General features: G+C 35.5%; 3 protein-coding genes across 4 annotated transcripts in view; 2 read left to right on the top strand and 1 right to left on the bottom strand.

Moving 5' to 3' along the window:
* Positions 1-658: 658 nt before the first annotated feature.
* On the top strand, positions 659-18,579 carry LOC127786708 (uncharacterized). Of its 2 annotated transcripts, XR_008020049.1 has the most exons (13): positions 659-872; positions 969-1,096; positions 1,193-1,255; positions 6,276-6,397; positions 6,567-6,682; positions 6,776-7,583; positions 9,748-10,479; positions 15,286-15,507; positions 15,587-15,682; positions 15,778-15,972; positions 16,114-16,227; positions 17,959-18,280; positions 18,472-18,579. XR_008020049.1 is itself a non-coding variant. In XM_052314317.1 (12 exons), the coding sequence occupies exons 1-12, from the start codon at positions 757-759 to the stop codon at positions 18,217-18,219; spliced, it is 2,973 nt and encodes a 990-aa protein (XP_052170277.1). In that variant the 5' UTR covers positions 659-756; the 3' UTR covers positions 18,220-18,579. The 2 variants fall into 2 exon arrangements, 1 of the variants encoding a protein (XP_052170277.1); XM_052314317.1 differs by having other exon boundaries at positions 17,959-18,579.
* Positions 18,580-19,437: 858 nt separating this feature from the next.
* On the top strand, positions 19,438-21,361 carry LOC127786709 (U-box domain-containing protein 1). Its single transcript, XM_052314318.1, has 2 exons — positions 19,438-20,270; positions 20,880-21,361. Exons 1-2 carry the CDS (start codon positions 19,521-19,523, stop codon positions 21,132-21,134), a joined length of 1,005 nt encoding a protein of 334 aa, XP_052170278.1. The 5' UTR covers positions 19,438-19,520; the 3' UTR covers positions 21,135-21,361.
* A 4,446-nt stretch (positions 21,362-25,807) lies between these two features.
* Positions 25,808-27,923, bottom strand: part of LOC127786804 (protein EMBRYONIC FLOWER 1) — a 12,701-nt gene continuing 10,585 nt past the window's right edge. The window contains 1 exon segment of the mRNA XM_052314466.1: positions 25,808-27,547. Within this exon segment, the coding sequence (XP_052170426.1) occupies positions 25,808-27,547 (1,740 nt within the window).

The following is a 27,923-nucleotide window of genomic DNA, read 5'->3' as shown; positions in this document are numbered from 1 at the left end:
ATTTTTTAATTTGATAATCTATTTTTAGAAAATTGAAAACACGTTCTTTTTGTCATTCTAAAAAATTATTTCTTAAAACAAAAAATTAGAAAACGCGTTCTTTTTGAAAATTTGAAAATAAATTGTTAATGATATTTTATTCAATAAATTTGATTATTAGAAATTATAAATATTTAATGTTAATATATTATTAAAAAAATATATACATTTTAAAGTTAATAAATTTTATAATATTTCTATTACAATAATAAAATATAAATAAATAAATGTGTTTTGAGTTTAGAGTTTGTTTTAGATGAAAACACTCAAAACAACTTTTTATTGTTTTGAGTTTTTTTAATTTTTAAAAATATATTTTTAAAAATAATAAAGGAAAGTATTTTTATTATTTTAAAAAATTAAAAACTAAAAATAATTGAAAACAACAAAAGAACGCTTTAGTTGCTCTTAATAAAATTTTTACTTACGAAAAAAAATAAAAAATATTAATTATTTTAAATTAATATTTCAGTAACTTAACCTAAAATATAACAAAAATAAGTTTTATTTCCGCAAGGTCATTAAATTTATTTATGATATTTTAAAATAAAAAAAAAGAAAAGCTTCAATCTAAAATAAAAAAATGCTCAGTCGCCGGCTTGGTTTATAGAGAGCCCAAATTGTAAATTATCTCTTTCTCTCTCTTTCCTCCTGACATAACCTCGTTTTCTCAGATCTGTTCGGAGTTGGGAGAGAGTGGGGGCGAGCAAGATCGCCATGACGAACATGGCGACTAGGGTTTCTCTTCTTCTTCTTCCTCTTCTTCTACTGTTCGTTTTCTCTTCTGACCTGGCCTTTGCGCTTTACGAAGATCAAGTCGGACTGATGGACTGGTAGTTTTTCGATTTCAGTTGTTCGTAGTGCTCTCCCTTCCAATCAAGCATGTATCGTTAAAGCAAAATCGGTTGCTTTCAAATTTATTCTTTCAGGCATCAACAGTATATCGGAAAGGCGAAGCACGCAGTTTTCCACACTCAGAAGACGGGGCGGAAGCGTGTGGTGGTCTCCACCGAAGAGAATGTCATCGCCTCGCTCGATCTCCGCCACGGCGAGATATGTAAGTACTTTGTTGTTCCTCAAAATTCGATTGTTTAACGAGCTTGTCTACATGAAATAGTCAAATTGTAATTCTGTTCAGAACCGTTGCTTGCAGTTTGGAGACACGTTCTTGGGCCAAATGATGCTATCGATGAACTGGATATCGCACTTGGAAAATGTAAATTTTTCTGTCTTCATTTATTTATTTTTTTATATTTGAAGTATTTTATTTGCAATAACAGCTAGGGAACTATATGACGAGATTTCAGCTGTGATACCCTTTTGAGAAAATACCACCTGTTCTTTTTAATGCTACGAGTTTATGTATGGTTCTGATCACTTCTAAATGACCGTACCAACAACAGTTAGAAGGTGGGCATGTACCCATTTTTGACAAATATTAAGCTAATGGATACTGCTTTCTGTCGAAATACTTCATCTCTTTGATTACTATTGTGTGCAAAAAGTTTAGCCTTAGGACATGGAATGACGGAACCGGACTAACTATAACTTACCAAATAGTAAGGCTTACCTGTTATGTCTCTGTGTCTGTGGCAATGCATCGGTTGCATAGGGAGTGGATGATACAAAAGTATTGTGTAATAGCTGTTGCAGTAAACTTAAAGATGTCAAGGGTTGCTAGCTTCATATATTAATTTACATATGTGGCCGAAGATGTGGAGTTACCACTGGTATCTTAGACAAAGAAGAGAACTTTGCTTTGTCTGTTGACCCTTAATAGCAACTTCATTTTAGTTTAGGTTGTGTCATTAGGCCTTATTTGCCTTTTTTCTCTTTCAAAAGTTGTGATATTCTGGGGCATGTCTATTGAGCTTATTGGATATCTCTCAATGTTAAAAATTTATGGTATATAATAAATGAGAGCTTGTGGATGTTGACAACTCTAAACATGCATATGGTGACAGTGGTAGTTGTTGCAGTGTAGTGCCCATAGTCATGTTTGCTCGATCAAATGTGTTGTGATTTCATTAACAATTTAGAATATTTTTTAAAATTTTATATAACATGCCAAGCTAGAATCCATGTAACTAGCCTCATCTAATAGGATTAAGGCTTGGTATGTCATTGTTGTTGTTGTTGTACCTACTAATTTCTTCCACATACGCTTTCCTCAAACAACCATCTTTTGGTCTTTTTCTTGCATGTCTAAACTATCTTAATTGTGTATCGTACATCTTAGGCCCTACTCCAACTTTATTATAGAAAGTTTTCTATATTTTCTTGTATGGCTATTGGCCGCATATTTTTCATAATGTGCTCATTTTAGTTGAGCTCATATTTATACATTTTAGCACTTAACTATCCAAAATTTCGTGTTATACAACAAAACTAGCCTTATAATTGTGCAATATTTTTTTTTTTAAATTTTAAAGGATTTTTTTTAACATTATCTTTAAATCAATGATGCTTGATGAGGGGAAAGCACTCTAGTGCCCATTTACAAGAATAAAGGAGACACTTAAAGTCGTGAAATTATAGAGGGATCAAGCTGGAAAACTAATTTGGTTTTATTCTTGTTAGGTCCATGATGGAAACAGATTTACATACTAGAACAATAGAACGTCTAATGGAGTGGTCCAGATGTAAACAGAACGATTTGCATGTGATATTTATGCACTTAGAAAAAGCTTATGATCATGTCTCTAAAGAGGCCTTGTGAGGGGTTTAAAAATGAATAGATTTTGGATTGCTTATATAATACATACAAGTTACTAAAAACATGTATCATTGAGCAGAAGTGTGTTTAGGGTTGATGAGATACTAAGACTTTTTATTTTATAATTGGATTACATAAAGGATCTGCTGTACATCTTTACTTATTTGTTCTTACGATGGATTAACATAGTACATTGAAGAAAAGGTGCCTCAAAGTTGTTATTTGCAGATGACATTGTTTTGGTGGATGAGATAAAAGAAGGCATGGGCATTGAGCTAGAATTATAAAGGAACACCTTAGGTCCTTAGGGACTGGTTAGATCATCTTTTGTTCAGGTTATTAGGGACTTTTTTTGGGTTTTCTTTTGTTTTCATTTTCAAGGTTTTCAAAAATGTTTTTTCACAACTTTATTTTCCTTCCCTCTCTCCTTTGACTCTCACAGCTGGTAACTTTAGGTTGTCACAGTTGCCGGCAATCGCCCCTCACCAACAACTCCCAACTATTTTTTTGGATATAGAAAGATCAATATTGTTGGAAGAGGGGACTCAGATATCTGAAGTTGTTGGGAATGTGCAAAGAGATCAATAAATATTATCAGGAAAAACTCCCTTTTCATTTTTGTATCTCTTTCTCCTTTCTTCTATCTCGAATTTTATTAAAAAAAAAAATCGTCTTCTTGTAGTTTGTAGCAGCTATTCATCTTCTTAAGACAAAAATTCCCCCTTCCTAATTGAACTCTTTCAAACTTCCAGATTCATCTCACATTAAACCATCCTCTAAACATGTTTATGGTCCCAACAAATCTTTGGTTAGGTTGAATTTCTTTGTAGTTTGGGTTGAAGTTCCCCACATGTTCAGTTCACAAAACTTGTCAATTTCCCTTTCTAACAATCCCAACCTTTGATAGAAATCCTTAATTGAAATTCCTTCTGGATCGGCATTAGTCTTCTTCATCCTCCTTGTCAACTGCAATCTGAATATCTCCTGCATGATATTCTGAACCACTTTTTCCCCAGCCCACTCTGTCATGACCTGTGTGGCCAGCTTTTGTGTTGCCTGTGGTGACATTTGTCAGCTCTAACTAGGCCAGACTCATTGTCAACAAGATTGAGCACGACATAGGCCAGAAACTCTAGGAGTTGCTAGTGATCTCTGGTGACCTCTAGCTGTTGGTGGTGGTGAGGGAAAAAAAATTCAAAAATAAAAAATCAAATACGGCTAAAGAAAGTTGTTAAACAACATATTAAAGTTCTCAATTTTTAAATGAAAATGAAAACTACACAAAAAATTGAAAACAAGTGACTAAAACCCCTGTCAAACAACTATCACAACCCCAAGGGCATAGGAGTAATTGTTCTATTGCATGTATTTTTTATTTGTTGTACCTTAGGTTGCTGTAGGGGTGTACTTGCAGTTTGTTACCATGACATAGCGTGTAGCGCGTGTGAAAAACACACACCAAATAAACCCTTGAAAGAACAAACTTCAATGGCTGAAATTTGGCTTTCAAGAAGATGCAAAAATAAGACTGTTTTGCTAAAAAAACCCAAATATGTTGCTGCAATTGTATTGAGAAAACTTGATTACAAACTCTAGATTCTAGGCATATTTATAGTGTTTGGCTAATCCAAATCCATCTAATATTTGTAAACAAAATCCAACTAGAATTCTAATAGAAATAAATCCTAATCAAATATGAAATAAAATCCTAAATTAAGTAGAAACATGAAATAGAATCCTAAATCAAGTAGAATCTTAAAACATATGAAGTATTAAAATATTGTTCTGGTGCTACTGTTCCGGTGTGATTGGCTCGACCTTGGCTTGGGCCGGGTCTTGATCAATGTTCGCATCATACCAACTGAAGGGATGTAACGGCCTATAAATGGGCTAAAGTAGGAGAGAATAAGGGTTGAATGAATTGAATTCTGATTTTCTCTCTCAATTGTTCTGATATCTTTCCCATTCCCTCTGATTCTCCCTCTTTCTCTGTTCTGACTGCTATTTCTCCCTCTATTCTTGCTGTATTTCCCCCTCTTTCAGTCTATTTCTCCCCTGGTTTCCTCCAAATCCCATTTTAAACCATAGGTAAACCCTAGGATCATGACAACGACCTCTTAGAATATAAAAGATTGAAGTTAAGCAGGTCAAAAACTGAAGATATAAAATGTAAATTTAGTAAAAATAGAAGTATAGATGTTGTCATGGTGGGCCTTGAAGATGAAATTATTCCTAAATATGATCACTTTCGATATTTCTGATCAATTGTTCAAAAAGAGAGAGATTATTAAGGATGTTATTCATGGAATTAAGATAGAATGGTCAAAATAGACGTGCATCTAGCATTTTATGTGATTGTAAATCTCTGTAAAGCTAAAAGGAAAGTTTTATCGGAATGACTATAATACCATTCTTGGTGTATGATTCGAATGTTAGGCAATTAAGTATGAACATGTGCAAAATACGAGCATAATTGATATGATGTTAAGGTGGATGTGTGGTCATACACAAAAAGATAGAATTAGAAATGAAATTATACACCATATTGTTAAAGTAACTTCTATTGAAGCTAAGATTCCCTAGACATGATTAAAGTTTTTTTGGAGATTGTGAGAAATAGACAAATAGACGCACCTGTGAGGTGAGTTGATAGAATCATAGAATAGAAGAAGTTTGTAGCCAAAAAAAGGTAGAAGACTCAAGCTTGGTGGTAAACCCTTTAACATGATAGGGGGTATAATAGCTTTATAGAGGATGTGACTATGGATAAATTTATATAGCCTTCCCCACCTAATGGATGATAAATATGGTGGATGGGAATCTGTTGATCATCTTCTTTTGCATTGTATACTGGCTTGGAATATTTGAAGTAAGTTTATTTTTGGGCTCCTGTGGGTTATGCTAGCTACAATTTTAGAGCTTCTTAGTGGTTAGGACATTGGGGCAAGGCTTGTCCTAGGAAGAGGTTGAGACAAGGTTGGATGACTGCTCCTTTTTGCATCACATGGTTTATTTGACGTGTTAATAATTATACAATTTTAGAGGTTGTTATAGAAAGACAAATTTTTAGCTTAAAGGAAATCATTCTTATTTCCTTCTTTTTGTGATTGAGGTAGGACATTCCCTTTGTTAGTCACTCTTCCATTTTCTTTGGATGGAGCTTCCATGTCAATTGTTTGCCCTCTCTCTCTCTCTCTATATATATATATATATCTTGCTTCCTTTTGTTATTTTTAATATATTTATTCCCTGTGTTGCTTATCAAATATATATGTGTGTCATTTTGGAGGAAAATATGCATAACTATGAATATGTGGATCTACAACAGTTCAATGTTGTTGCTGTTATAATGATTTGTTATGGGCTATTGCTGTATCTAAAAATGTAGATTCACCTGCACTTATTGTTTGCCTAAACATTGTTTTGGCTCATGACATTATCCATTAAGGTTAGTGGCAGTAAAGTTATAGGTTGATCTTGAATTGTTAATGAATCTAAACATGTTATTGATTTTCCTCAGATGTTATTACGTTGTCATCAGAAGGAAGTATTTTAAGAGCTTGGAACCTGCCTGATGGGCAGATGGTGTGGGAATCCTTCCTTTCAGGCTCAAATCCATCGAAATCATTATTATTTATTCCGGTTAGTGAAAAGCATTCTGTATTAAATGAAAACTGTGTGTGTGAGAGAGTGAGATAGAGAGGCCTTTATCTTATCCACAGTTTGCAGGATATCTCACATGATTTAATCTATTCCCCTCCTTCTCTGTAATAAACTTGCCAGAAATACATTAAGTGGGAATTCTGTGCAGGCCAATTTGAAAGTTGAAAAGGAGAATGTGATCCTTGCTTATGGGAATGGATGTCTTCATGCGGTTTCAAGCATAGATGGCGAGGTTGTGTGGAAGAAGGACTTGACTGCTGAAGGGTTTGGCAAATTCAGAAGTTAAATATGTCTGTTCTGTTATTTTGTATTAACATTGTTTGTCATTCATGTACTGTATGTCCATTCTGTGTGCAGCATTGAGGTTCAGCAGTTGATTCAACCACTTGAAAGTGATATAATATATGCTGTAGGATTTGTTGGCTCATCTCAATTTGATGCATACCAAATTAATGCTAAGAATGGTGAGTTGCTGAAGCATGAGAGAGGAGCATTTCCTGATGGCTTCTCTGGGGAAATATTATCAGTATCTAGTGACACATTTGTGGCATCTGATGCCTCTCGATCAATTTTGGTATCAATAAGTGTCAGCGATGGAGGAATTAGCTTTTGGAAGACCCATATTTCAGATCTTGTGCAGGGTATTTCTGGAACAGCTGTACTATTACCTTCTAAGCTTACAGGGATATTTGCTATAAAAACCAATACATTAACAGTATTTATTAAAGTCCTAGATGAAGGCAAGTTGGAAGTAGTGGACAAAATTGATTGTGAAGCAGCTGTCAGTGATACTCTCTCATTTTCAGAGAGCCAGCAAGCTTTTGCATTAGTTCAGCATGGAACAAGTAAGATTCAACTTACTGTTAAACTTGGTAACAACTGGAGTAATGATTTGCTCAAGGAGAGCATTGAGATGGATCGCCCCAGAGGACTAGTGCATAAAGTCTTCATTAACAACTACATCCGAACGGACAGGTCTTATGGGTTTAGGGCCTTGATTGTCATGGAAGATCATTCATTGTTGCTAGTTCAACAAGGAGAGATTGTCTGGAGTAGGGAGGATGGGCTCGCTTCAATTATAGATGTAACAATATCAGAATTACCTGTAGAAAAGCATGGTGTATCTGTGGCAAAAGTGGAGCAGAGTCTTTTTGAATGGCTTAAGGTATGAAGCTTTTAAAGAATTTTTTGAAAGTAGGTAAAATTTAATTTGCACTTGGTAAAGGCATTATAATTAAATGAAGTTCATGATAGCATACATCTACCATCTGAGATGTAATCGTGGCATAAATTTATCCGCAAAGCCATTTACCTTTAACATTTTTTTCTTTCTCTATTATACTTCTCTTGTTCTTTTTGTCAGTAAATGAGACCAGGTAGCTTAGGCTGCATTCTGCCAATAATAGTCCAATCAAGTTACCTACAAAAAGAAAAAGAAAGAGACTGTAATTTTTCTTTTTAAGTAGGAATTGTTGAACACGGAATTTGAAGGTATACATTCTTTTAATTGTATCCACCACTTTTCTTTCCCCTTGATTTTCTTGCTTGGCTTGATTTCATTGTTAATCACTTGTGAGACATGCAATTGACACACATGTTCATTGGTTGGACAAGTGAACAAATTGCCTGAAGACTGGGTGGAGTTTTAATAGAATTTTAGAACTCTTTTTAGGTTAACATTTAGAAACACAATAAAATTTTGAGTAAAAGATAAAAAATAAACAGTTAAGTCTAATTACAACTCCAATAGAAATATCTAATCATTCTTTATTTTTTTTTTGTATATTGAAGTAATGATTACATTATAACTATATGGATTAAATGGTATCTTTAAGTTGGATTAGGGGTATTTTTAAAAAAATTCATTATTATTACTGAATGTATCTTCATGTTAGATTAATGGTACCTTTTTAATACTTTTTCTGTTTTTTTAATTATTATGTTCATAAAATTTTACTAATAAAAATTTAAAATATTATTTTTTACCATACCCCTTGCCATATCTTATCTTTATTTTTCTTAAATTGTTGTGTTCCATGTTCATGTCCTTGTCCATTTCCACATCCGTATCCTCATCAGTGCTGCTTAGTAATTCAGTATCCCAATAATTTCTATATCTCATGTGCTTCTTAATTTGTGTTTGATATGGTTGCTTCTCTCCTAAAATGGCTGATGCAGTATAGTTCTCTGCCAATTTTTCGGTGAGTGAAATTTGATCGTGGTATTTTGGCATTTGCATGGTTTGCTGAAATTCTGAAGCATGAGATGTGGTCCTGGGTTTGAGAACTTCTCTCACCTGATTAGAAGTAAAAGTAATAGTGATTAGTCATTGTGTTTTGACCTGCTATATACCTGGAATTTGGATGTGTATTTTTGAGAGTGTGATAACATTTAGTAGTTTTGGGACATTTCATTCTTTTTGGGAAAATTTACTGTACTCCCCCGTGGTTTGAGCGATTTGCCCAGATGCTCCCTATTTTTAGCCAAATTAGTTCCTATGCTTTTCTTAAATTGCCAAAATACCCCTTCCATAGTAATGGTATTAATTAAAATATATAAAAATATACTTAATCCTCTAATTAAAAAAAGAAAAATAAAAAAAAAATACAAAACTGGTGCTTTGCTAGAACCCAGATTGTGGGTTCCGGTGATGGCTGGAACCCATTGTTGGAACCTAATGATGGACAGAGTGGGGTGGGGGGGGCCCAACCTACTTTTGCTGCAATGTGTCGCTGTTTCTGATCAAGCATATTCAATTTCTTAAATCAAGCATGTTTCTGATCAATGACCGGTCTCCTTCTCGATTGCTTATCCCCCAATCCAGTCAATCTTCTTAGGAATCTCTTCCATTCTCAAGCTTCAAATGAGAATGGGCAGTGAGAAGTTGCTAGTGGTGTATGCAATGATGGCTGGAGTCTCCCTCAACACCCCCCTTCCCCCAATCCCCCCAAAAATCGCTGGAAACAGTACCCATAGCTGGGTTCCAGCGATGGCCTTGGTGCTGCCATTGCTGTTTTTCCGGGCATTGGCCGTTGCCGGAACCCATCATTGGAACCCATAGGGGTTGTCTGGGTAAATGACTCAAACCACAAGGGTATAGGGTTAATTTACCCTTATTTTTGGGGAGAATCAAATTCCTGTTATCCTTGGGACAAAAAGCATGTGCCCTAGGAGATTGTGTTCTTGTTCTTCATTTTATTCTTCTTCTTCCTCTTCTTCTGCTTTCTTTCAGTTAGATGGTATTTTTCCTGCAGTACACCTCACTTCTACGTTCTTGAGCAACTTTATTTACTGATTTCCTTCAATGGGTTATGTTTAATTGTTTGAAGGGACATGTGCTGAAGCTTAAAGGAACCCTAATGCTTGCAACCTCCGAGGAAGTAGCAGAGATACAAAGAATTAGGTTGAAAAGCTCTCAAAAAAGCAAGATGACTCGAGACCACAATGGTTTCCGGAAGCTGCTCATAGTACTCACTAAAGCTGGAAAACTTTTTGCTTTACACACTGGAGATGGACGAGTCATCTGGTCTCTGTTACTGCATTCTTTTCGTAAATCAGAAGGATGCCATTCTCCTACTGGGCTTAAACTATATCAGTGGCAGATCCCACATCATCATGCAATGGATGAGAATCCATCAGTTCTTGTAGTAGGCAGATGTGGACGAACTTTGGATGCCCCTGGTGTCCTCTCTATTGTCGATGCTTACAAGGGGAAGGAGCTTAATCCTTCAAGTTCCGTTCACTCCATTGTGCATGTTATTCCACTGCCTTTCACAGATTCAACAGAACAGCGCCTCCATCTATTGATAGATGGTGATCATTGTGCCCATTTATACCCTCGAACTCGTGAGGCAATCGGGATCTTCCAACGTGAGTTTGCAAACACATACTGGTATTCAGTTGAAGCCAGTCATGGCATTATAAGGGGCCATGTCTTGAAGGGCAATTGTGCTTTTGAGGTAGCAGATGAATACTGTTTTAGCACCAGAGTTTTATGGTCCATTGTATTCCCCCCTGAGTCAGAAAAAATAATTGCAACTGTGACAAGAAAAACAAATGAGGTATATTTGGTTCATTCTCACTGATATGCTTAATTTCTCTGCTTTTGGTTTGTACTTATCTTTGTGGTTATTGATATTTGTTATTTTGTTTTCACGTTGGACACGTTGCAATCAATTCTTGAAATGGTATCAACTATCACTTCGTAGCCACACTTCCAGCCGAGCTTAGGTATAGGATCATTTTGTAGTTAATGCTAGTTATCAACCTTGGACAGTTCAACTTGTACTATCTGTCCTCTTATTATATTGTTTTCTACCTTGTTGACTTAATTGATCTTGTATCTTCAACTATTCATGCATTATTCATTTTTATTAAATTCTTGCCTTTTTAATTAGAGATGTAGCCAACTTGGGAGATGACCCTTATAAAACACAAGACATATACACTGTGATGCTGGGCATGACAAGGAAACGGCAATATTTGGTTGACATGTTTTATGCAGATTATGTGATACATGATTAATTTCATTTTACCTGTTTGGATATTATGAGCTTTCATTTTTAAATATGACATATTGAAGGTGTACAGGGAGGCCAGAGTTTGGCCTGCAGCATGGATGTGGATATATACATTGTTTTACAAAGGTCTTTCCAACTTAGGGAATAAGAATTCTGTCAAAAATTCTCTTGCATTGTGAGCCTGCATGCAACATGCCAACCATGCAGCTCTTTGTCTAAATAACAATTTATATTAAAGAACAAAACCATGGTAAGGGTGTGAATCCTGAATAACAAGAGCAATGAAAAAGAATACACTATGATATGTATCATATTGATGAGCTGATAGAACTTATCCAGAACTGCACAGGAGAGGAAGGGTGAAAAGGAGAATCTCTCTCAACCACAAAAATAGGAAAATAATTCCTTTCAATCAATGGAAAAAAATACTCAAACAGCACCAAAAATTCTCTTCTTCCTTTTCACACAGTCCACTGCACACAAAAAAGGAATCTCAGGCCACAGTTGGCTGTCTCCTAGATGGGAGACTCTGAAAACAAAAAATCGCACACTGCCATTCACCATTGCACTTGAAAGATAAAGCTAGGCTCTTCATAGACTCCTCATTTATCTCATACAGAAAGTGTGACAAGCATGGGTTGCCTAATGGATTCCAAAGAAGTAAGTCCACAAAATGAAGAAGGCAACCTTGGAAGTATCCCTCAATCACCATATCATCTTTCTGGGGAAAAGCAGCCTCCCGGTAATTGAAGTGTACCATAGAATGAATCAACCTAAAATGATCTTTGTCTTGAAGGACGTGATATTCACTTATTCTTTGTGTCTTGATAACAATGTCCTGGCTCTCCTGGATAATACTTATTGATGCTGCCATATGGTCATTTCCAGTCTTAAAAGACCACATGTGAACAAAATGGATCAAGTAATGTCATTCAATGTAAAGAGAAATGGAATCTATGACCACATCCTTATCCCAGACAATTCAAATAAGTTATGGAACACATAATACAAGGTCTATGAATGCACGGACCATTTATTCAAAATCTTACTGTACTAATGTTTCCCCCAAAAATTATCTTGTAGAACGAAACACATCCTTGACATGCATAATATCTTTCACAACTTGGACCCATGGGGAATCTACCACTTCCCGTGGACTGCCCATTATCCCTACAACCCAGATTACATGCCACCTGCATCTTCTGTTTGCCATCATTCTCTGAAGAAAACCCCCAATTACCACTTGCCAAGGAGGGCTTTATTGAGAAGACTTAGCTTCCTAATGCCAAACCTACTCCTTACTACTAGCAAACATTTTTTCTCCCAGGAAGTTATTTGAAACTTGAACTCTTCCCACAATAGCTAGTATTGATCTCAATTTCCCACAAATCCATGCCAACTAACCTTAGTTTTTGAATGAGGAACCTATCAGGAGTCCAAGTAGACTGTTGGAAGCAAGCCTATCGTGTAGCCCAAAGAGGCCTTTGGCACCCTAATCTCCTCTGCTTCCCCCTATTGGAGTAATCTCACTTTTTACTAGTTTAATACTCAAACTAGAGACTGCGTTGAAGCACATAAAGATTCATCTCTAGGTCCTTCCAACTTTCTCCTCAAAAGTACTGTCGCAACAAGTATGATATCATTCACAAAAGAGTAGACTAGACATCTAGACCTTCATCATGCCTTGCTACTCCAAAACCAGTTATCTTCTTGGCACTACTACTGTCACCATCATCATTACAAACCTTTGTTCTACTAGGTGGTCAACTACAGCAATTTTGGCTCCCCGATCATTCCTATCTACGGCCATAACCTCTATAAGGATATTATTTCTCATGTCATGTCTGAAATTTTTTTATTAAGTTTTCTTTGGTCTGTCTTTACCTTTCTTGCTATAAACTCCTTTCATTCAATCAACTCTCCTTGTAGGTGTGTCTATTGGTCTTTTTCTCATATATTCAGATCATCTTAATTGCGTCTCACTCATCTATCTTCCATAGGCATCACTTATATCATATTACTGAGAATCTTGTTTTTAATTCTGATTTTTCTTGTATGCCACCACAATACACTAATCTGAGTTAGGTTCACGTTTTGCACAGTTTCTTTTCTTTTTTTTTTTTTTTTTTTTTCTGTTTTTGTTTTTGGCTAGGCACTCGGGTCCTTTAATCACCCAACATTCACACCATATAATAATGACACTCTTATGGTAGTTCAATATAACTACCCTTTCGCCTTTGAAAGGATTTTATGATTGCACAACATGATAGATGCATCTCCGCTTTAACCCTCTTGTAGTATCTGTGAGTAACAGTCTCAGTAACCTTCCCTTCTTTTTGAACTGCTGTTGTCACCATAATGAACAAAAAAGAAGCTCTTGATGCCTGATGACCAATTAGAAATCTAAGTGAATCAACATAAAACTGGATATACCCCGTTAACTTTTCTTCAAACATCCATCTTTTCCATCACCTGGGAACAAAAGTTCAAACAAACATGGTAGTAAGCTTTTATCCGAGTCTAATTTAATACCAGTTGAAAAAGTTGCTATCCTAACAGGATTCATACATTTATTTACTATCAAAACAACATAAAGAAACTGCTGGTGGACCTAGCTAATACCTTCTTCTACCTCATAGACTGTTCTTTAGCAATTATGTTATACAAACCACCCTCTGCGAGTCAGTCTCAACTTGCTGTTCCTGCTCTCTTAGGCAAGGAACTAGAGCAACATATGAGGGATTCTAGCACCTATCAACTGGCCCAAAATGAAGAAGGCTTAGAATAGGCTTCCATGGCTATGAAATGCCAACAATGTCAGAAGACTGCTGTGAAAGCCATTAGGATCCAAGCCTTGTCACCACTCAGACTAGTTGAACCTTCTAGAACTTTCTTCTTCAAAAAAGCTCTCTAACCACTCTGCTCTTAGATAACAACATATCCAGCTTTTATCCCACTATGTGGGGTTGACTACATGAATTCTAGACTTCTATGTGAGTTACATCCCAACAGATAGTTTGTCTAGAATTCATATTTGGATCCAACTAGGTTTTACGCTGGCTGTCTGCTACCTAACGCAACCCTCCTCCTTTATCCGGGTTTGGGACCGGCAGTGGATAATATCTCTTGGCGGAGTAATGATGAAATGAAGTTTCAACACCATTTTCATATGAAGAAGTATCATGAGATGGTGATGAATGAAGATAATTGATATAGTTGTGTTCCATCACTCTGGTCTTAGATATTTAACAAAAAGACAAGATTGGGAAGGGATTGTCTCCAGTTACTTCATTTATTTAACAAAAAGTTGCTCTAGGCAACACCTTTTTTTTACCCCCTTTACTCTAATGTTGACCCACTCTACCTATTGCTTACCCCACAAAGCTCCTAATTGATAAGTGTCGGATCTGAGACTCAAGCAATTATGGAATTATGGTAGCTGTAGAAATTTGAATTGAAGAGGGAGGGAGAGAGAATTTGAGAGGAGGGAGAATTGAGAGAGAGAATAGGAGAAGAATTTGGAGGGAAAGAATTATGTTCTATTCATTTTCATAATTCTCATCCTCAGGCACCTGTTCTCCTTTTATAGGCAACCTCTTAGTTGTAACCGAAAATGTACAAGCTGCTGAAGCTATAACCGTTTGGTACAAGTACTACTTATTAGTTATTACAAGTATTAGGCTAATTACAGCCTTGCCCCCCATTCTACTAATTACATCCATATCCTTGTCCGCCCTTTGGGGTCATGACACTAATCAGTGGAGGAATCCTCAATTGGATGCTTTGGAAGAAAATTAGGTCGTGTTTCTACTTTTTCAGCAGAGGCTTGGCTATCATTCTCTTGTAGGTGTAATTGAGGAGCCACATCCTTTAAAGTACAGTTTTGCTTAGTCTTGTGTCAATACTAGCGTTATCATTTTGTGTGATTGAGACCTGTCTTGGAATTTTGGATGTTAGAATTGGGTGCAGGTATATGTTCAACTATCAGATTTATATAATTCTTATGGTTAAGGATATTTAGGTCACAACTATAGTTCATGCTTCATATCCTTAAACACTGGTTTTAAGTTTTTCAGGATAAAGTGCTAGTTTTCTATAATATATAGCTTGTTGCATGTAGAATGAGTCTTGTGCATAGTTCTGCAGTAAGTTATACTGCACACTTATTCGTTAATCTCTGGCTAGCCCTATGGGGAACACTATCCACATTCTAAAGCAAATATCAAGTTTGTAATACAAATGTCTGAAAGTTCTGAAGATCCCATAGGATAGACACATACATGTTATTGAACTGTGCTTTTAGTGTTTATGTAACCAGCAAATGATTGCATGTATTATGTTTTGTAGGTAGTTCACACTCAAGCAAAGGTAACAGCTGAACAAGATGTGATGTATAAATATATATCAAAGAATCTTCTTTTTGTGGCTACAGTTGCACCTAAAGCCACTGGCGAAATTGGTTCAGTCACCCCAGAGGAGTCATGGCTGGTTGTTTATCTTATTGATACTGTGACTGGACGTATACTGCACCGCATGACACATCATGGTTCACAGGGGCCTGTCCATGCAGTAAGTATAACTTTTCATGTTCAGCTTCGTCCTTTTCATGGGTGAACCGGAGATGACCTGTGTAATTTTCTATCTGAAGGTTTTTAGTGAGAACTGGATTGTCTATCACTACTTCAATCTGAAAGCACACAGATATGAGATGTCAGTCATTGAGATCTATGATCAGTCTCGGGCAGTATGTATTTGAACTTCGGCCTGTTTTTTTTTGCACCAATGTTTCCTCTGCTGATCCCTTTTTGAGTTTTCTAAATTGCTGATAACAATATGCAGGATAACAAAGACGTCTGGAAACTTGTCCTTGGAAAGCACAATCTTTCTTCACCTATATCTTCATATTCTCGTCCTGATGTTATAACAAAGTCACAATCTTATTTTTTCACTCATACTGTGAAAACAATTGCAGTAACATCAACAGCCAAGGGTATAACTTCCAAGCAACTTCTTATTGGTACAATAGGCGATCAGGTTAGGCAAATCAAATTTCTGCATGCTCACTGAAATTTCATGCTGGTTTCCTGTTTTGCTCCATTTCATTTTAAATCATCGTGGGATTTACACTTAAAATATGTATATCTTAACTACATTAAGTGCACTTGTGTTTTACAGGTCTTGGCTCTTGATAAGCGTTTTCTAGATCCTCGTCGAACAGTTAATCCTACACAAGCCGAGAAAGAAGAAGGAATTATCCCCCTTACAGATTCATTACCAATAGTGCCACAGGTGGATTTCCTTTAGTCCTTTATCTTTTTCCTAATTGCAAGCTTGTGCTATGTTTTCCTACCATCTGGGTGTCCAGTAGTTCTCTCCTTCCTCTCTACTACCTTCTGAATGAAATGTACAAGGGAAGGGTTGAGCATAGGTTTCTAAGGGCCCATTTGGTAGGCCTTTTGAGTTTTAAAATTTTACTTTCACAATTTTGACTCCAGAAACAGAACAATGACATTTGGTAGCTTGTTTTTGTTTTCAAAAATTCTGAAAAAAATTGATAACTTTTCAAAATTTTGAAAATAGGAAAAAGATGTTTCACAATTTTTATTTTGTTTTCATTTTTTCATTTTCTTCCCCCTCCCCACATCACTGCCTAGGAGAGTGGTCTCCAGTTACCCTAGAAACTCTTTCTTGGTTTCAGCCAACTCCCAGGGACTACCCTAGGAGTCAGCGTTGCACAACTACCAGAAAAGGTCTCTCACTAGTGACTTCTGGTGTCTCCTCCAGTTGCCAGCTGCAAGAGGGGTGGGAGAGAGAATTTACAAAACTAAAAATCCAAGGAAAAAACTGAAAGCAACACAATGCTATTTAATAACATGTTAAGTTTTCATTTTTTTTAAATGAAAATGAAAACTGAATACAAAATTACAAATTAAACTGAAAACTGAAAGCTTTGTCAAACAGTCTCTAAGTTTTTTCTCATATGTATGTTTTCTGGCTGGTTGTTCCTACATTCAATTAACTTCTCTGGAGCATGGAAAGGTCTTTGATCTGAATTTTGAGATACTGTTAACTTTGCTGTTGGTTATTTTTTTCATTTGGAAATGGCATCCCAAAGTTAGGGATAACAGAAAATATTGCTGCTAATTTGGAGAAATGCAGTTGATATCATGTTTGATTATGTTCCCTGGCAATTTGGCTCCAGAATACTTAACAGAGAAAAAAAAAATTTGGCTCCAGAAACTACTTTGCATTTTCATCAATTAAAAAAAAAAAAATGATAGCTACTAATCATATGGGGGAAGCTGTCCCTTTCAGAATCTGGAAATTGTTTCCTGTGAGAATGGCTTCTGATTGAGTTTAATTTTCAGTATTTAAACCTTTGCTTTGTATTATAAGATTTGCGTATGTTTTACTTTGATTAGTAGTAATTTTGTTCGTGAGTAAAATAATTCAATTCATGCTTGGTATAGTATGTTCCCACTTAAATCAATACATTAAGAATTTTGTCAGAGTTGAAATAATGTGATTTGACAAAGAAAAATTGATGGGAAAGTCTTAGGCATGATATGGCATTATGATGACCTTATAAAAGATATGGTTATAGATTGAGATGATTGGCAGCATACAATCCTTGTAAACGACTCCACCTAGTGGGATTAAAGTGTAGTTTGTTTTTATGCTTGGCAGTCTTCTTATTTCATGGGTTACTGCTCTGAGATGTGACTGGTCATCTCTTTATGCTAATTGCTTGTGGCAATTCTAATGCTTCTTTGATTCTGCACATAAACAAATTGGCACACGAGTTAATGAAGTTCTTTGTGGTTTGAAAGTAGAGATACAGTTTTGGGAACTGTCCGTAATTTAAGTTAGTCTCAACTTTTGAAAGGAAAAAAAAAATTAAATGAAAATCAGCTGCCTAGCTTAGTTTGTTCTTAGTTTTTATTTTTGAGGTACATAGTATTGCATTTTTGTGTTTTGTTCATTGGTTGCTTATTATACTGATCCAAGACTGCTTTACAGTCTTACGTGACCCATTCCCTGAAAGTGGAAGGCCTCAGAGGCATAGTGACGGTGCCTGCGAAGCTGGAATCAACTAGCCTTCTCTTTACATATGGGGTCGACCTCTTCTTTACCCGGATGGCACCTTCAAGGATTTATGATTCGCTTACAGAGGATTTCAGCTATGCTCTACTTCTCATTACCATTGTAGCACTCCTCGTGGCAATCTTTGTAACGTGGGTTTTATCAGAGAGGAAGGAATTGCAGGAGAAGTGGAGGTGAATCAAGTCAGTCGTCTATGATTTTGATCCATCTTTGTCCTTTCTAGTTATTTGGCACTCAGGTTTGTCTCCACTTTTAGGAATTCTGCTGCTTATAAGTTGTAGTTTATTTGACTTATTGATATAGCATCTCCACACTGAATTTTGCTAAATTTAGTTACGAACTTTCTAGGGTTTACTACTTGGAGGATGTAAATTTTCAGTTTTTCCATGGAAAAACATGCAATGTTCATAAGATTGTCGAAATCTGCAGTTTAAATTTCTTTAGTTACTATTTGGCTCCTGTGGATTGAGAATCAACTTGAAGGGCACTGTTGAATTAATTTGATCAAGAAGGGCAGTGACAGCCGATTGGATTGGATTGGATGACTGATGATGCTTACTTACTACTCCCCTTGGCATGAAATTGGATCAAGAATTGTACTCTGTTTATGCTTTTTGCTCATATATTGTGCTGAATTTCTTCCTTCCATTTCTTAGTTTTTAGTTGGATTGGGTTTTAAGTGAAAGAGTAATAGTAGTTGCTAGTTGGAGTCTGAATCTTACTAGTTCGAGTTATTTTCAAGCACGCTTTGCACGTTGCTCTAATTTAATTTAGCACTAGGGGACCATTTTCTGTAAAAGTTGCAGGATGGAAAGGAAAAAAGAAAAGAGAAGCCAAACTATTTAGCATGTTTTGAGTTTAAAGTTAAAAATTTTAATTTTTTTGAATAGTTACGTTGGCGTTTTCTTTTAGCTTTAAATATGGACTATTGTTACGTGACGTTCATGTCTCCAAAACCTAAAACCTTCTTTGCCCTGTCGAACTTACGCTTGGAAAAAGGTTGCCTTTGAGAGAAATTGATCACCCCCGTAGGGAGTGTGAATGACCGGTATATTTCTCTCTACTTGCAACTTAATATGGTAATTAAGTCATCAATTAATAATAAATATTAAAAGAGTAATATATTTATTATCATTTAATAAAATTATTTAAAATTAAAAATAATATATTTTATTTAAATATGAAATGTACTCGTTATACTTTGACCATTATTATTATTAAGCTAATAAAACGATTATTTGTAATTAAAATAAAATGAAAGTTTGATATTTTTATTTAAAATATTGAGTTAAATTTAAAAATAATATTTTTGATAATTTACTGGAAAAAATAATGACACGTACCCTCTAAACGATAATTAATATTTTCGAATCTGAATCTGAAATTCAGGTTGATTTAGGATGCCCCGAAACGCCAAACGAAGGAAGCACCTCTGTTGAGTCATTCAATTCAACCCCCCCCCTCTCTCTCTCTCTGCCATGAAAACTCAGCGACCAAAGCTCAAAGCGACGCCGTGTCCCCTCTTCTCTTGCGGTCTGTTCCGCCACTGCTCTCAGACCGTACTCAGTCCCACCACCTCCACTCCTCCTCCCCTTCCTCTCTCCTCCAAATTCTATGAGCCTGAGGTTCCGCCTCCGCCGCCCCGAAAGCCACCACTGCCTGTGCCAGAGTCAGAGTCATCCTCTTCTTCCAACACCTCTCAGAGCTTCACCCAGTGGCGGTTCCCACTCCCCAGCTCCCCCGTCTCCCGCCACTCCTTCCCCCCGCTGGAGTCCACCCACCGCCACCACCACCCTCCACAACCGCCGGCGGCGGCTGTTAACCTTCAAGAGCTCTTTCACGTGGCGGAGCTGCAGCTGAGTTCGGAGTCGGACGGGGACCGGGTCAAGGCCCTGCACATGCTAGAGCGCTCGCTCGTGCCGAACCCCGTCGGCGGCGGCGAGGAGGAGGTTTGCCCGGCGGCGGTGATGAGAGGGGTGGTGGGGTATGTGAAGGAAATGGAGGGCGCGAAGCCGGCGACCAAAGTTTTGCTGGCGCTTTGCCTGGCGGAGGAGAACCGGCGCGTGGCGGTAGAAGAGGGGGCGGTGGGGGAGGTAGTGGAGGCGCTGGCGGACTTGGAAGGGCCGGCTGCTGAGAGGGCGCTGGCGGCTCTTGAGCTGCTGTGCACGGTGGCGGAGGGGGCGGAGGAGGTCAGGGTCCACGCGCTTGCCGTCCCTATGTTGGTTCAGGTGACCTATATGACATTTCATCACTAAATTACTTTTTCAGCACGTGGAAACTTTACTATTTTTTAAGGCGATATGTATTTATTAGTGCTAGTTTTTTAGTAATTAATATTTAATATTTATTAAATTAATCAAAAATATGATATGATATAATATTTGGAATGACACTTTGGGCCAAGTTCTTTTGCAGAATGAGAGAGTTCTTTACAGAATAATCAGATAGGTTGATAATGAGAATTAAAAGATTAAAATATTTTTATTTATATTAAATTAAAAAAATTACAGTGTAATGTGGAGAGGACATTTTAATTTTTTTAGTTCTGTGAGATTGTTTGTCAACTTGTTTGGTTTTCAAGAATTTTTCATGATTGTTATATGAGTGTCAATGAATTTGTAGATCATTTATGTACACTTTGAGTTATATAAGGTATATAAATGATATAAATATTTTTCGTTGTATTGTGTTTCATCACTTTGTTTAAGGGTATTTTAAATATTAATAATGTATCAATAATATATTTTTAAATATATATATTTAATTAATAAAAAATGCAATTAAGAGAGTGAGTCTAGAGAAATGAGAAATGAAATGTTTATTTATTCTTAGTTCAGGTGATGGGGAAGATGGCTGGAAGGGGGAAGGAGTACGCGATAAGCGTGTTGGCGGTGATTTACGGCGGTTTCCGGGAGGGGCTGATGGCGCCGCCCGAAGAGGTGGCGCGCGCGGTGGCGTTGGCTTTGCAAGGCGACTGTAGTGCCAGGGGCAGAAGAAAAGGCGCCCAGCTCCTCAAAACTCTTCAAGACACCCAACGGGCGGACCCGAACATGATGGATGATTCCACCACCACCCCTCCTGATGACCCATGACGCTGAGGTGATCATGATGATGATAAGCGGCCCAGATTCGCCTGCCAGTCACATCTCATCATGGGGTTCGTTCTTTTTTTTGATCCTACCCGACCCGACCCGACCCGTGTTTTAATTTGCTTATCTACTTCGAGTTCGTTGAATATTTTGGTGAATCAGTATTTATTGTTGTAATTTGCTTTGCTACCACTATTTTAGGGTATATTGAAATAAGGTCAAATTGGTCCTTTTAACTTTTTTTTAATATTATTTTAGTTAGTTTAACTTATAATTTTTTTACTCAAATTTATTCTTGATTTTTTAAAAATAATTTATTTTGTCTTTAAAATACTAATTTTTTTTCTTGACATTACAGTTTTTAATTCAAATTTCAAGATTAAATTGAAAAGTTCAGAGATTAAATTAATTAATTTTCTTAATTAGAGTAGTGGTATTTAATATAAAATTATAAGATTCAAGATATTTTTAAAATAATAAAAAAAATAAGTGTCTAAATTAAAAAATGCACAAATATAATAATTAAAATATGTAATTTGTCATTTTTTTTGTTTGCTATAAGAGCAATGATGAAAGAATGGGCAGAGGCTGAAGCCTGACTGCTGACATGTTTGTCAGATGGCATGTGCAGGTCACATGCTGTGGGCCCTTAGCGGAAAATTGGAGTGTCAGAATCAGATTTCAGACTGGAGTAGGCCAAAAAAAAATCATGAGAAATTTTAAAAAAGCTTTATTAATTTAAAATTTTAACAAAAATATATTCAATTCTAAAATTCACTATTTTTCACAAATAAGAAAAAAATTAAAAATTAATTTTAAAAATAAAAAAATGAACTGCAAAACCCTTTCTTTTCTATTTTTAAAATCATAAACCGTTTTCACATATATCTCATTCAAGAAAAACAAATAAAAACTATTAAATAATTTTATTATCATTTTTTCTTTATTTTTAAAACTAAATTCTCAGTTTATTCTTTAATTTTAAAAATTATAAACATTTTTTCACAAAATATCCTCTTTTAGAATTAAAGAAAGGATAAAAACCGTTAAATAATTTTTAAAAATAAAAACTAGTCTCAATTTTTTTTGTTTAAATCTCACTTAATTCTTTCCTTGAAAACCCTAAACCTTAAATTTTAAATTATAAACCCTAAATGATTTTTCATATTAGTATCCCATTTTCAAAATAATAAAACCCATTAAACGGTTTTCAAAATTAAAGAAGAAATCAATGCAGTTTCTTCCTTAATTTTAAAAATTAAATTCTCCATTTATTTTTTAATTTTAAGAGCCCATTTATGCTTTCAAGAAATAAAGAATGAAAATCATAAAATAAATCCATTTTCATTATAAGTTTACCTTTCTGTTTGTGAAAAGGAGTAAACCCTAAAACCGCTACACAATTTTTAAAGATAAAAGAAGAAACTAAGAGCGGTTTCTTCCCATTGAGTTAGAAACCATTATTAAAACCATTCTCGGTTTCTTCCTGCTGCTTGCTGAAACCACTATGAGAATTCGATTATTGGGGTTCTGATATATAGTGTTGTTGTTGTTGTTGATGATGATATTATTTTATCAAGATTTAATAAAATTATTTTGTAACATACATTATATTATATACATGTAATAGCTATTAGTATATAATAGATACTTAAAATGATGATCTTATTTAAGAGTCACAATTAGACTAATTAAGCTCTAGGGTTATATATATATATCATTTAAAAATATATTAATTAAAAGTGATTATGAATTCATAGAACCTATTATTAATTTACTCACCTTCCAATAAATTAGTCATCAATATCATTATATATACCATACCAAACTCTCCCTAATTAAAGACCTAAAAAGAATAATCTACAACATAGCTAGCTAGCTATCACTTTGAGCTGTAATTAATGTGTAACCTAATAGTATTGCTTGGCAAGGAACAGTGAAATATTCTTGACGTTATAATGCAGAAAGCAATGGGGTTGGCATTCTAAATATATATATATTTTTATTAAATTTAGTCAACTTAGCATCCTATAAATTACATGCTACTTCATCTTTAATCATTTTTTGATGAATAATGTTTTAATGCAATAATGGACAAAACTTCATAACAAAAAAAAAAAAAAAAAAACACACAACACTACTAATGTAATTTCTTCGTATTATTCGCTCGCTCGCTCGTTGTCACCGTAACTCATAATTATGAATATATCATTGTCAAGAATCATATAAAATTTTTTGGTTGGATCAATTGAAAATTTTGTGTCATTGAATTGTTAACCCTTTTGATTTGTGTAATCAGTATCGTTGTGAGTCAAGAAAACGTATTGCCCTTTTGGCCATTTCTTAATTAATTAAAGTTAGGATTAATTGTGAAGAAATTATTAAATTTTGATTGGCAGATTAATTCTATAACAAAATTTAAAACTTAACTAAATCTCTAAAATTTGTATCAGTTTTACAATAATGTTAGAATTTGCATAATTAATACTCTTTTTCATATGTATTAATTATTGACGTTTAATTCAAATTTTCAAACTTAAACACACACATACACATACTTATAATAAAATTGATAAATTTTATTATAATCAAATTGTCAAACTCTAATCACGTACGTAGTAGTAAAGTTGATAAATTTTAAAGTTTATAATAAAAATTGATAAATAATTAAAATAAATAATTTTTAATAGTTAACCCTTAAAGTTGAATATGTTGGCATTACAATTGAGATCTAAGAGAATGGAGGATTATTTGTTGCTTAAAGTAGCCGATACAATATATATATATAATATATGTATATCTGCTTACTATAGCTTTATCATAATAAGCAAATGATATTTTTTATTGAATGAACTATACTTTCTTCTTTCTAAAGAATAAACATCCTTTTTATCCAACTACTTTTATAGAATCTTTGTATAAATAAAGCAATCAAAATGATACTTTAATAATTTTAACATCAATTAATTCAAACATTCATTTAGTTTCATCTAAAATACATCTAGATAAACCACCTAAATTTGAGTATAAAACAGATGATAATTATCGTATGATATTATTGTAATTATAATACATTGTTAGGGAAAACAAATAGAAATCTTATGGGTGAAATCGTTTTGTATCACCTAACAAAAAAAAAAAAAAATATCATCTTTTTTCTTAAGATTTTATTTTGACACTTGTGGGTAACCTAAGATTTACATATATACATGCAAGTATATGTGTGAGTTATAAAGAACATTGTGGTGTATAAAACTCTCTATTTGGAGGTGAAGGTGTCTTTCTTGTGCTCACAACCTTTCTTCTGCAGTTCTTAAAAATGAATAAAAAATTATTTTTACAATTCAAACTACTCACAAACATGAACATCTATATGAAATATAAGAATTTATTTATTTTTGATTTCCTTTCCTTTTCTTCCACAAATCAAGTCCCAATGGCAAACATAGCATGAATGTTCCCGGAACAACCTAAGAATATGGAAGGGTATTCAAGCTCAGCCAATGGCAATGGGCCATGGGTGAGCCAAAACAGCAGGACGATAAACAAATTTAGATGGAAGCATCACACATTTTGCAGCATACTAGCAAAGCTAATGCTGCAATTTACCCAAATTCAGTTAGCCCCAACCCCATCCTCCTCAATCCAAACTATATATCCCAGGTTTTCATCATATTGTCCTTGCAAACCAAAGGCGGTAAAATGATTAATACAAGCTGGAATATCAATATAAGATAAGAATCTACATTTTAGGAAACAGAATAGGCAACGATCCTTCAAAAAACATGAATGCATAAATAACAGACAGAAACGAGGATAGAATTCCATGGCTGCAGACAAGTGCACGGCACGCAGGGTTTCTTCTTCAGAATTATGCAGAGATAACATACAAAACAACACTCAGATCATTCCTGTTTACCTGATATGCTGATCATATACTGCTCTCCAATTAGACTATAATTCAGCAATGCCCAACAAGGAGCAATGCCACAATCAAAGAAACCATACTAGCATATATCGTGAAAACAACAACAGTTCTTAACTATGAGATAGACAATCCTCACCAGGCCAGGGTACAAGCATCATATCATAAATTATCTTATTCCCTGTTCTTTCCCACATATTTTCCAGACATGGACAGGTCATATATTGCAAGCATTGTGAACTAATACCCAATTAACATTTAAACAAGCATCTGAGGTCCTCAACAAGCAAGCAATGTTGAATATCCTTTCTAATTTCAGTCACATGTTTAAACATGACATAAACATCCAGGAAATACATAACAAAACATATACATGTTTACTTAAGCATGGGCAGACCATATTTCAAGTATATGATAGCTGTATCTAGCTCCCAGCAATGGCTGTCATTGCTCAACCTGGACAAGAAAGAAACCTGTCAAGATTAGGAGCGAATAGTCCAAGTCTGGTGTATAACTGGCATTTGGTATCTGAGCATCCATATGGTTTGTAAAAGTTTCTATTATTGCTGGAATAGCAAGAACCTTAAAACTTTTTAACTGCTGGAATAAAATAAAGATAACTCCCACTGGAAATTCAAGGAAAACAGTCTTGAATGGTGCATTTTTCAGAAAATCTCCAATAACCTTATTTTTCATTGGAAGCAATGTACTTGCAACCAATTGCAGATGACAGAGATGTCAAAATGCAGTTTCACATTGGGGTGTTTTGAGATGATAAATGATGTGAATCCCCCTCCGTGGCTGCAAGCACTGTAACTTTCTGTCATTTTTTCCCATTGACATTAGTCAAGCCAAGCCTACCTTTAGAAGAAGCCTTCTTCCCAAATTTCAGATCTTCACCGCTAATCATGTAAACATTTCTTGCGTCTGGTATGGTGAAGTCAGCTGGGTTTCTATTAACACTGCAGATTTCATTCTTAGAGATGGTTCCCTGAGAGAAAACTGGCCCATTCGCACAACTGGCTTCAATGTTAATGCTTTTAGTTAAATTGCCAATTGCATTAGTTTGTAAGGCCATAGTCTCAGATGACCCGTATAACCCTTTCCGCTTATTCTGAACTGGATTAGAATCATGACTACCATTTTTGCTTCTTGGTTTATGCAACCCATGGCCTTTACTTTTCATGGCTGTTCTCCCTCGCACTTGAGACTCTGCAGGAACACGATCAGTACAGCCAGCGCCTCTTTTAACACTTCCTTCATTTTGGAACTGAGAAGCAAATGAACCAAAAGCAGGTGAACATTCACAAGATTTCAAGGGGTGACTTTTACCATAGAAAGGAGGAGATAGGTGCCTCAAGCCATCATTATATAACCCAGCCACTGGCCAAGATAGCTCCTTGTGCTGGGGCTCATAGGAAGACAGAGGTTTCTCAAGGGTATTTGATGTCCCCTCTGGACTGACCTTTGGGTGATAATCACAGGGAATGAATGGTTTGGCGAGAAACTTAGGATTCCCATCAGAATTGAAAGCTGAGCTTGACTGCATCCCTGCATCCATGAGGCTGAGTAATTGCATAGCCGGTATGGTCTCATTAGAGTGTAGATCTAGAGATCCTGGCACCTTTGCATTAAGATCAATTCCTCTTTGCTTCCCAACGTATGGATATTCGGCAGAGGACCTACTGAAAGATTCCGAATCAGATTTCCTTTTCTGTTTCTCAATGTTACTGGCTTCCAGATTTGTAAAGTTAAGATCAAGGTCCCTAGTCATTCTCCTTTCATGCAGTGCTCCAGGGAGTTGTGAGCGCATTTCAAAGTTGCTCAATTGATTTGCATATTTTGGAGGAATATTAAGTCCAAAAGATATGTGTTGCGATATTAAAGAGGACCTAACATGCTCTGGTTCTACATTCTGTCGTGATCCACTCTGGAATGAGTTATGGACTTCAAAGACTGGCATTTTGTTGGAACCAAACCTGCTTGACATCTTATCACCTATTGATTTGCAATTTTGATGGTTTCCATTTCTGTTGGAACCAGAATCAGATTTTTTACCTCCACCTGACTGCATATCTTGGCACTGCGAAAACATATTGAATCTTGCAAAAGCAGAATTCCCATCAGGTGGCCTCAAATTGAAATCATTCCCATGGACCTCAGACAAACAGTTAATGGGATTTTCTTCTTCTGGATCCAACAATCTCACATGTTGTAAGTATACCCTTCCCAAGTAGAGTTTTCCTTGAGCACTGGTCTTCCTCCGGCAATGATTTAAGCACTCTATTGCCATACACTCTAGGAAAACCCATTACCTCAGAGTTCCTTTGTCATTGGTTCTTTGGGCAAAGAAATAATTTCTTTCTGCCTCATGGCAACACCTTTCATACTGATTTCTTGCCATGAGTTCAACTATTTCCATCGGGATATCATCATTTCCTTGTTCTTGAACTTCAGGTATATTTTCACTGTTGCAAGCACCAGAGAAGTCCTGGAATAGAAAAGTTCTGTCAAATTCGGAATACCCTCAAACATTGAAATACAAAATTTTCTGTAATCAAGAGACATACAGGAAAGTGTCAATTATATGTAACTAAGTCACTTTCTTCCATCCAGAAAAAGTATTTTAAGTAAAGAAAAAAATCATATGAAAGACTCTCCTTGTGCTTGCTAACAAAAGCGATAACCTTAAGAAGTGGTTTGAAATAGAATAAGAACACACGGATTTAGTGGTTGTCAATTTTGATCTTTGTGAGGGTATTTGTGTCAATGTGAGATGGTAAATCTGTGTGTTCTCAATTTTGATCTTTGTGAGGGTATTTGTGTCAATGTGAGATGGTAAATGTTTACCTTATTATCTACTCCAA

Source organism: Diospyros lotus, chromosome 12, assembly GCF_014633365.1.
Source record: "Diospyros lotus cultivar Yz01 chromosome 12, ASM1463336v1, whole genome shotgun sequence".
Lineage (NCBI taxonomy): Eukaryota > Viridiplantae > Streptophyta > Magnoliopsida > Ericales > Ebenaceae > Diospyros > Diospyros lotus.
This window is presented reverse-complemented; position numbering and strand designations above follow the sequence as displayed.

Coding starts and splice junctions, on each gene's coding strand:
- LOC127786708 (XM_052314317.1), top strand. CDS start 757: ATGACGAACATGGCGACTAGGGTTTCTCTTCTTCTTCTTCCTCTTCTT. Junction 873..968: donor CAAGTCGGACTGATGGACTG/GTAGTTTTTCGA, acceptor TTATTCTTTCAG/GCATCAACAGTATATCGGAA. Junction 16,228..17,958: donor CATTACCAATAGTGCCACAG/GTGGATTTCCTT, acceptor ACTGCTTTACAG/TCTTACGTGACCCATTCCCT.
- LOC127786709 (XM_052314318.1), top strand. CDS start 19,521: ATGAAAACTCAGCGACCAAAGCTCAAAGCGACGCCGTGTCCCCTCTTC. Junction 20,271..20,879: donor CCGTCCCTATGTTGGTTCAG/GTGACCTATATG, acceptor TTCTTAGTTCAG/GTGATGGGGAAGATGGCTGG.